General features: G+C 50.0%; 1 protein-coding gene across 1 annotated transcript; it reads left to right on the plus strand.

Annotated features, from left to right (window-relative positions):
* Nucleotides 1–2006: 2006 nt before the first annotated feature.
* On the plus strand, nt 2007–4047 carry LOC102026763 (chromosome unknown open reading frame, human C2orf68). The gene is made up of 4 exons (XM_005385419.2): nt 2007–2214; nt 2295–2413; nt 3195–3346; nt 3694–4047. The coding sequence occupies exons 1-4, from the start codon at nt 2108–2110 to the stop codon at nt 3814–3816; spliced, it is 501 nt and encodes a 166-aa protein (XP_005385476.1). The 5' UTR covers nt 2007–2107; the 3' UTR covers nt 3817–4047.
* Nucleotides 4048–9169: the final 5122 nt, after the last annotated feature.

The following is a 9169-nucleotide window of genomic DNA, read 5'->3' on the forward strand; positions in this document are numbered from 1 at the left end:
AAAAGTCACTGTGTAGACATTTGAGTGAGTGATTAAGTGATTAGGTCAGTAAAGAGATAAGACTAGGGGCTGGGGATTTAGCTCAGCAGCACAGCCTCTGCCTGGGAAGCGCAAGGTCGTGAGTTCGATTCCCGGTACCAGGAAAAAAAAAAAAAAAAGAGGGAGAGAGAGATAAGACTAATCCATCCCAAATTTCTTCAAGACACTGCGTGCCTCCAAACCACCATGGGGACGTTGTCTCGCCCAGCCTCCTTTCCTCAGAGCGACAATTCTGCACAAGAAAAGGCCATACCCCCATATCATTCCCCTCATGCAGAAACCTGGCAGCCTTAATTCCACATTTAGAAAATTGTTGGTATCAGAAAGGCGCAAACACCCTGCCAAGGAACAGGTACTGTATTTATTTTTGGATCTGTCCCTGTTGTTGAGTATGTGGACAACTCATTCTTTTGCCTTGCACAGTAATATTCTATTGTGTGGATATAACATAATTGTATTCATTCATTAGTTCATTTGTTTGTTTTGCATGTTAGAGATGAAGCCAATGCTTCCTGCATGCTGAGCAAAATGCTCTACTACCGAACTATATCCCCAGCCTCCTTTGTCCCTGTTCTGAAAAGAATTCCTGATTTTTTCCTTTTGAAACCAGGTGTGATGGCCCATAACTGTAAACCCAGCACTCTGGTAGGCTGAGGCAGAAAGATCTTAAGTTCAAGCCCAGCCTGGATAACATAGAATTTAGTGTGACCCTGTCTCTAAATTTAAGAAGGGCTGACAATATAGTTCAGGGTGAAGGTTCTGGGTTTAACCCCCAATACCACAAAATAACAACAACACTTTAAAAATAAGGCCTAGCTGGTAGTGGCACATGCCTGTAATCCCAGCACTCAGGAGGATGAGGCAGGAGGATTGTTGTGGGGTTTTTTTGTTTGTTTGGTGACAGGAATGGAACTCAGGACCTTGTGCTTGCCAAGGAGGTGCTGTGCCGCTGAGCTATATCCCCAGCCCTGCTGTGAGTTAGAGACCAGCCTGGGCTACAAAGTGAGCTCAAGGCCAGCCTGAACTGCATAGCGGACCCTGTCTCAAAAAGACTAAATAAATAAATAAAAATTTTAGAATAAAAATTTAAAACTTTTAAAAAACAAAAATAAAGCTCGAAAATTATACACCTCAAAAGCCCTGGCCCCTCCCGCAGGGACAGATAAGTCCTGTGTTCGGTGGGTGCCCAGGTGGGCTGCAGCTGGGCAGCATAATGCCAGTGAGGCTGGACAGGGAGCCCCACTCAAGCGTTGCACTGCTTCCGCTTACAAATGAGGAAACTGAGGCTCACCAGGCTTAATGAGTTAGCCAAGGTCACAGCGCTGGCGCAGGAGTATCATCTATCGCCAGAAAAAAGACTGATGTTAATGAATATTCATAAATGGTTTACATTTTTAAAAAATACTCTGACAGGGGCTGGAGATTTAGCTCAGCGGCAAAAGCGCCTGCCTGGCAAGCGCAAGGTCGTGAGTTCGGTTCCCGGTACCGGAGAAAAACAAACAAACAAAAAAAATACTCTGACATATCAGTTCTAAGCAGAAATCTTTGTTCCTTATTGATAACGTTACCAAGAAAACGAAAAGCCAGGCCCGGTGACACAAGCCTATAAGCTCAGCACTCTGGGAGGCAGAGGCAGGAGGATCACAAGTTCAAGCCCAGCCTGGACAAATAAGTGACTTAGCAAGACTCTTGACTCAAAAAACTAAAAAGGGCTGAGGGTGTAGCTTAGGGCGAAGGCCCTGGTTCAATCCCCAGTGCAAAGAAAAGAAAAACGGAGAAGAAAAATAAGGAAGGAAAGAGAAAAGGAAGAAAGGAAAAAGATAGGAAAACAGAGAAAGACATAGTGCAACAGAAAGTGACGAAGAGGCAGCAAGGAAAGCCCCGCCCCAAGGGTGGAGCCCGAGCAAACCCCACCCCTCTCGTAAACTGCGCGCGCAGCGACCTCTCTGGAGACCGGAAGTCCTGGCTCAGTGGCGGAAGTGGTGCGAGCGGTGGCCCGACCTCTCCTCTCCGCAGGGTTCTCGTTGGGGCCGTTGAGACAGCGGCGGCTTAGCGTCCGGAACTCCAGATGGAGGCGGCCCGGAACCCCCGGCCGGGAGTCTGTTGCAAGCCCGGCGGGCGGCTGGACATGAACCACGGCTTCGTGCACCATATCCGACGGAACCAGATCGCTCGGTACCGCCCTGCCCCGCCGCCGCAGCTGGCCCTGCCCGGCCGGGCCCGGCCGTCGCTGACTCCCGCTCGGCTCCCCGCAGGGACGACTACGATAAGAAGGTGAAGCAGGCGGCCAAGGAGAAGACCAGGAGGCGGCACACGCCCGCACCCACGCGGCCGCGCAAGCCGGACCTGCAGGTGTACCTGCCGCGCCGCCGAGGTGAGGGCCGCCCGCCGCGCCCCCTGCCCCGTCGGGAGAAGCAGGGCGCGGCTCTCCTCGCCCCCGCCTGGAGCCTGCGCCTCAGCGGGCCCCACCTCTGCTCGGTAGAACTGGGAAGGCCCCGGCCCCCGGCTAAGCATCGCTGTTACAGAGGGTACCCGGGAACCGGCACGGGATCCCTTGTCTCCACTTTGTCCCACTGTAACCTGTGTTGGCAGTTCTGCTACCTTTCAGAAAGCCTGGCACCGGTGCAAGCGACCGGGACATAATTAATGAACCCGGGAAAACAGCCATTTCCCCATATTCCTTGTCACCTAGAGGTCACGATAAAAATGTTGCATGACGCTATCAAGTATTCCTTAAAGTGATTTTAGGTCTTACACTATTAATCCATTGAGTCTGTAGGACCTCATCAGTCTAGAGCTCTTGTCATGTGTTTCAGAGTCAGGCAACAGGCACAGAGAGGTTAAGTAACATGCCCAAGTTCTGGGACCTAGTAAATGCAGAACCTGGATATAAATCCAGGGAGAGCTCTGTCTGTCCTTCCACTGCCTTTCGGTCCTGTTTGCCATACCTGCTTTGTAAGCGCTGCGCTGGCCCCAGAGCAGAGATGTAAAGGGAGGTGAAATGCCTGATTGACAGCACAAGAAACATGTACACACACAGGGTCCATCTGAAGATGGGGGCTTGCTTTTACCACATTATTCTCCACCTCATCTCCGGGCGAGGGCTTCAGCAGCATTCCCCTCCCCTCCCCTCTCACTCTGGTTCATCCTTCCAGATGGCTCCACGGCCCCAGTCAACCCAGACTGTGAGGAGTCCGGTGAAAGCAGCAGTAGTGGTGGCTCCGAGCTGGAGCCTTCGGGCCAGCAGCTCTTCTGCTTAGAATACGAGGCGGACAGTGGAGAGGTCACATCAGTTATCGTGTATCAGGTACGCCTTATGGAAACAGCGGCAGCTGGAGGCTCTGGGCTGTGGCAAAAATCACTGCCAGTCCCTGAGCCACTGCCTGCATCCGGGCCAGTGGGAAACCACTGCTCCACATGGGAGCGTAGGACTGCTGGGTGATGCCGACACAGTGCTTCTCTGCAGGGGGAACAGGGAGGAGTTGCGGCTCCCGAGTCGAGAGTCACTGTTACAGGGGACGCCTGAGAAATGACAGGCACTTGCAAGAAACCTTGAGCCAAGTGGAGTTCTGTGAGAGAGTGGTCTAGGAACAGGGCAGGCCGCCTTTCTGAAAGAGGCCAGGCCCTGAGCTTCCTGACTCTTCCTCCACGTAGGACGATGACCCAGAAAGGGTGAGTGAGGAGGTATCAGCACACACGCCTCTGGATGCACCCATGCGAGAGGCCCTCAAGTTACGAATCCAGGAGGAAATGACAAAGCGCCAGAGCCAACGCTGACCAGGTGGAAGGTGTGCTTTCCAGGCTGGAATTACTGCACTTGGAAGAATTCTGCCCAGGGAGCTCATTTCTAGTTTTGGGGTGTCAGGGCCAGTCTGTCTGATCTTGAGACTCTACCCCTGCTGCAAGCACAAGGGTGTTGTAGGACTACACCTGGTCCACCTCCCTTGCAGTCGTTCTTTCTACACGTTGACACCTTTGCCTGGTCTAACATCTGGAATCGTTTGAGAATTTTGCATGGCTAACTTGTTGTGGAAGCAGAGACGTAGGGGAGCCAGGGTTCATGAAGCTGCTTGCTGTCTCAGCAAGGCCATATGCCTGGCCATTCCATGAGGCAAACTTGTTATTTTAGGGTTCTCTTTCATGTTTCTGTTCACTTCCACCCATGGTTTCCTAGTTCTTTTTTTCTCCTCCCCTTTCCCTCTTTTTGTTTCCAGTAGAATTCATCAGTTCTCCCTGCCTCCCAACATGACTATGCAGCTCCACCACACAGACTTTGGAGGTGGGCGGGGCCCGGAGATCTGCCTTTCTAACAAGCTCTCCAGATGGTTCTGATACCAACACCGCAGGAGACCTATGCTTCCCAGCCTACTTGGAGGGATGCCTCCTCCACCTTCCATGGCTTCTCCTGGTTGCTTGCAGGCTCAATGCTTTGCACTCTAGAAAGATGCTGGGCTTAAACTATAACGACTTCTTGCACTTAAACCTGCCTTGCCTAGGGCTACAAAATTCTAGTCTTTGATCTCATCCCCAGCTGTGAATAGGCTATTTCTGCTCAGACTAGAGGGGAATTATCAAAAAAAGCTTAAAACTGACTCTCCAATTGTGACTTAACAGGCTTGAACATATATATGAGGTGAAACTTAACATTAGTAATAATTGTATGTTTGGAACCTTAGTTTTAAGAAAATTCCTAAATAACAAATGCCCTAGAGCCGGGTGTGGTGGAGCACGCCTGTAAATGCCAGCACTTGGGAGGCTGAACCAGGAGGATTGCAGCATGTTCAAGGCCAGCCTGGGCTACATAGTGAGTTTAAGGCCAGCCTGAACTACAGAGCAAGACCTTGTCTCAAAAAAAAAAAAAGAAGCCCTAGGAAGTAAAATGATTTCCCTTTTGTCTGCCCCATGTTTTCTCCTTTGCTGCCTCCCAGCAGTATATAAATCAGATGTCCCAAGAACAGTAATGTCCCAAGAACAGTAATGCTCTTGACTAGAGAACTTTAAAAAGAAACAGTGCTAGGGATGAAACTCAGGGCCTCTTGTATGGGAGGCAAGAGCTCTACCAATGAGCTAAGTCTGTAGCCTTTACATTTCTTCAACACAGGGCCTTTAAGAAGGCTGTGGATATAGCCCAGTGGTAGAGCACATAGCATGCGTAAGGCCCTGGGTTCAATCCTTAGCACCATATGGAAGAAAAGGGTTAGGTTAAGGTCTGAAGTCCACAGGACATCCTGTGCACCAAAGTATTTGTTCTCCAGCAAATCAGCTTATCCTCAGTAACTTGCAGTGTTGGGTGTACGTGGGCATGTAAGCTCTGAGACTTTTGAAACCAAAACCCCGTGCCCCAGGGGTTTCTCTACATCAGGGTCTCAAGAGCAAAGTGTTTCATCTCAGCAGCTTTTCTTTTAAAGGACACCTGAGGGCACTGTTGGTTTGTGTTCTGCACCTTTGAAAACCAGCCCCCTCAAAAAAGGGGCAAGGCAGCTACTTCAGCTATACCTTTCAGACATTAAGCGCTGTTAACCGCAGTTTGCAGTGCCCGAGGAGTGCTGGGACAGCATGCGCTGGTAAGTCAGAGGGCCTGGTTGTGAAGATGGCTGGGGACCACAGTGCTCCAGACCTCAGCTGGCCCAAGGTTAAGTGCCTTAAACTTGCTGCCCGGGGCTCAGTTCTTTCAAAAGAGAAAAATCTTTGCCCTCTACTTATGCAACTGCGCAAGAAGTGCCTTTGGATTTACAGTGTTAACTGCTCTTTATAACTTCTGGGCCAAACTCTCCTGTTTTGTCCCTGCACGTTAGGTGCCCAGTACTTTTAGTCTTCCCGCTCTTCAACAGATTTTAGGACTTGGAACATAGAAATGCACTGGAACTTCGATTCTTAGTCAGGATATACATTTGGGGTCTGTTTTCTCACAGCTGAATTGTCTATTTCCTGGTTTTATTACTAGAACCTAGAAAAGACCTAAAAAGGACTGTAGGGAACAGTACCTGCACCTTTAGCCTCCATTCCTGTCTCTTGGAAAGGGCAAGGTAGTGTGTACCTGTCGTATACTTTTATGCATCTGTCATGTGATCCTTACAAAAAACTTCTCAGGTACTTATGGAAACTCTTAGTTTTTAACCTTTTTTACTTGAGGCACTTTGCTTATCAAGTACAAATACAATATTTTCTGCTCAAGAAAGCACTGTAATTCTCACGTAAGGTATACAGTGTACTGTCCAGCTAATTCACCAGCCTTGCCACCAGATGTCTTTGCTGGTTTCAAAAATTGGTGTTTTGCCATCAATGAGCATTTTTCTGAAGATGTGCAGTGGCAGCAGCTTTGGATTAAGTGGAACTTTCCAGCAGGCTGATTTAGAATCACCGTTGACTCTATGTGTTCTTGGCTGTCTTTACAAAATGTCATTTTAAAAGTCATCTCATTCAATAGGGAGTGCTGGCCCCTTTGCTGAAAGTGAGCCTGGATCTTAAGGCTTTGTGTTTCCTGGACCACAATGGCTGATGTTACTGATAAGACAAAGTTAGTGTGCAGGGGCTTTGGGCCAGGTGTGGTGGAGCACTTCTGTACTCGGGAGGCTGAGGCAGGAGCATCACTGAAAGTTCAAGGCCATCCTGGGCTCCGTAGTGAGTTCAAGGCCAACCTGCACTACATAGCAAGACCCTGTCTCACAAAAAACAAACAAACAAAAAAGAATAACCATAGAGTACTCTCCTACCTCTCAGCAGTTGGAAATAACCACTGGGAAGGTTGACGGTTATTTGAAACATTTTCCCTCCTTTAAAGTCCTGCCGAGTGTCTGAGGAATCACATAGCCAAATAGTCAGAGGCACCTATCCCACGTTTCCCTAGAGGTTGGAGTGATACTGGAAGTCAGAACCTCTACAGCAAATGGCTCCTTCACTTTGTCAGAGCCAACACAATAGGAGTCGGTGGCACTGGCTGTGTCATGGTGCTAGACATAAAAAAGCTATACATGTTGCTTTCTTGTTTCCTGTTTCTGCTGTGTAGATGAATAAAATGAAGTGTGCAAATCACTTGAAAATCCCAGAAGGGTATTTTTCAAATAGAATATTTTTGGTAACCAATAAACTTATTTTTACAGCATTTGTCTTTGCCAAGAGTTGTGAAATCGCTTGTGTACATGAGGAAGCGGAGATTAAGTGGCTGCCCTGAGGTCGTTGCCCCACAGAATCAGTACTGGAAATCTCATCTCTTGCTTTGCTTTACTATTTTAGAACCTGTCCTGGTTGAAGCATAACAACTAGACTCACGTTGCAGTCGAGTTGGAAGGGATTTTTAAAGACACCTGGCCCTGCTTTTTACCTGATACACGACTAGTCCCCCTGTCCTAAGGACCTTTATCTTGGAGTAATTGTACTTTTGGAACTAGTCACATTGTCATATTAAGCCTAAAAGTGCTTCCAGTGTCTTACCCCCAAATTAGGCTAGAACAACTTTCACCCAGAAGACTGGGCAGGAATGCAGGCTCAGCTCAGTAGGATACAGTGAGTGCTAAGAGCTGAGTTTCCAATGAGTCATCACAGCGCCATTGGATAAATAAGAAAGGGGCCCCTGCTCAGGTGGGAATGTAGCTGGACAGGAAGATAATGCTTCGTGTTAATTAGAAAGAGGCACCCCTGAACCCTCAATGATGGTGCTCACCTGTACTCTCAACACTCCAGAGGCTGAGGCAGGAAAATCACAAGGTTGAGGCCACCTTGGGCAGCTTAGAACTTGCCTCAAAAAGATAGAGGCACCCTTCGGTCCCTGAGTCTAGCAGAGGTTGGGCTGGATTTTATGCCCCTGGCCTATTCAGCCAGGTGTTCTTACAGCAGTCACTGCAATCCATATTTCATGGCTCTGCTTGCACTAGTCCTGATGTGAGTAGGAAGAGAGCTCTCTATTCCTAATTTCCAGTGGGGACACAAGGTTCCATTTCCACCTTCACTGAGGTCCAAAAGGTTTTTACCTCTTTGTACCATTCGAGTTTATTTTTCTCTTTCAGTACAGTCCAGGGTCCTGTTTCTGCACATAACCTTTGCCTCACCAAGGTTACTGTTTCCTGCTCCTGGCACCTGGAGCCACCCACCCTCGGGTTAATGATCTGCCCCAGAGTGGTCTCACAGGGGCTCTACCACATGCCGAGGCTGTAAATGAAGTATACCTGCCCTTCCGATAATGAAAAGACTGACCGGTAACCGTGTGGGAAGCTGAGGCAGGACAGCAAATTCGAGCCATGGGCAACTTTGTGGCTTGAGAAACCCTGCCTCAAAAACTAAACCAACTGGGAACGTAGGTCGATGCAAAGGCCTTGGGTTCAAGCCCCAGTAAGGGGGGAGGGGCGCAGCACACTCGGTCTGTAAATTTTGGTGAATCATAATTTATTCCCATACAATCCCGTTTCCTTTTCCCAGCCTTCTCTGGGTTTCTCTCTTTCCTTTGCTTACCACCACCTGGCCATTATCCTTACCCATCCCACACCTGACCCTGTTAATTTGTGCCTATCCTTACCTATCCCACATTGACACCTACAAGTGTTCACAATGGATAGCCCCTTGGTCCCTGCCGCCTTATTTCAAGTGAATGTTCACCAGTGGGAAATGTGCTCGCCACAGTGACTTCTGGCCAGTGCTCCGTGTACTTGTACGTCTGTGGCTGATGAGAGCAGCCCTCCTCCAGTCCGCTGAGCCAGAGGAAGCAGAGGCCAAATTCTGCACGCTTGGATTTCTTAAAACCAGCCAAGGCTTTGTGCGCTCTGCTCTGCGCACCGCCTCACACCTGGGGCGCCGCGCTGAGGGAGCTCTCCCAGTCTCTGCATCAGCGGGTTCCAGCTGCAAAATGTGCGCGGCAGCGGAGCGGGCTCGCGGCAGCCGCGTACGCAGTGACCGTCTCAGGTGGAGCCGAGGCTGGCGGACGCCGCAGGCCCCCGCCTCTGGCGCTCCCACCGCAGGAACTGCAAATGCAGTCGTCTTCTCTGGGTCTGAAAGTCAGAGGTCCCCAGGCCACAGCCCCCGGCGCCCGGGTTCCCCGAAGTCCGGGCACCGCCCACGTCTCCCCCGTGACGCGGGCGCGGGGGCTCGGGAGTTGTAGTCTCGGGCGGGGCGCGGGCGCTGGGACCCGGGCTGCGCGGAC

This window comes from Chinchilla lanigera, unplaced genomic scaffold (assembly GCF_000276665.1).
Source record: "Chinchilla lanigera isolate Chin_1 unplaced genomic scaffold, ChiLan1.0 scaffold00023, whole genome shotgun sequence".
In the NCBI taxonomy this organism is placed as follows: domain Eukaryota; kingdom Metazoa; phylum Chordata; class Mammalia; order Rodentia; family Chinchillidae; genus Chinchilla; species Chinchilla lanigera.

Excerpts from the sequence above, each read along its gene's own strand:
- LOC102026763 (XM_005385419.2), top strand. The coding sequence starts at position 2,108 with ATGGAGGCGGCCCGGAACCCCCGGCCGGGAGTCTGTTGCAAGCCCGGC. Across the intron at positions 2,215-2,294 it reads CGACGGAACCAGATCGCTCG|GGACGACTACGATAAGAAGG; the intron begins GTACCGCCCTGC and ends GGCTCCCCGCAG. Across the intron at positions 2,414-3,194 it reads GTACCTGCCGCGCCGCCGAG|ATGGCTCCACGGCCCCAGTC; the intron begins GTGAGGGCCGCC and ends TCATCCTTCCAG.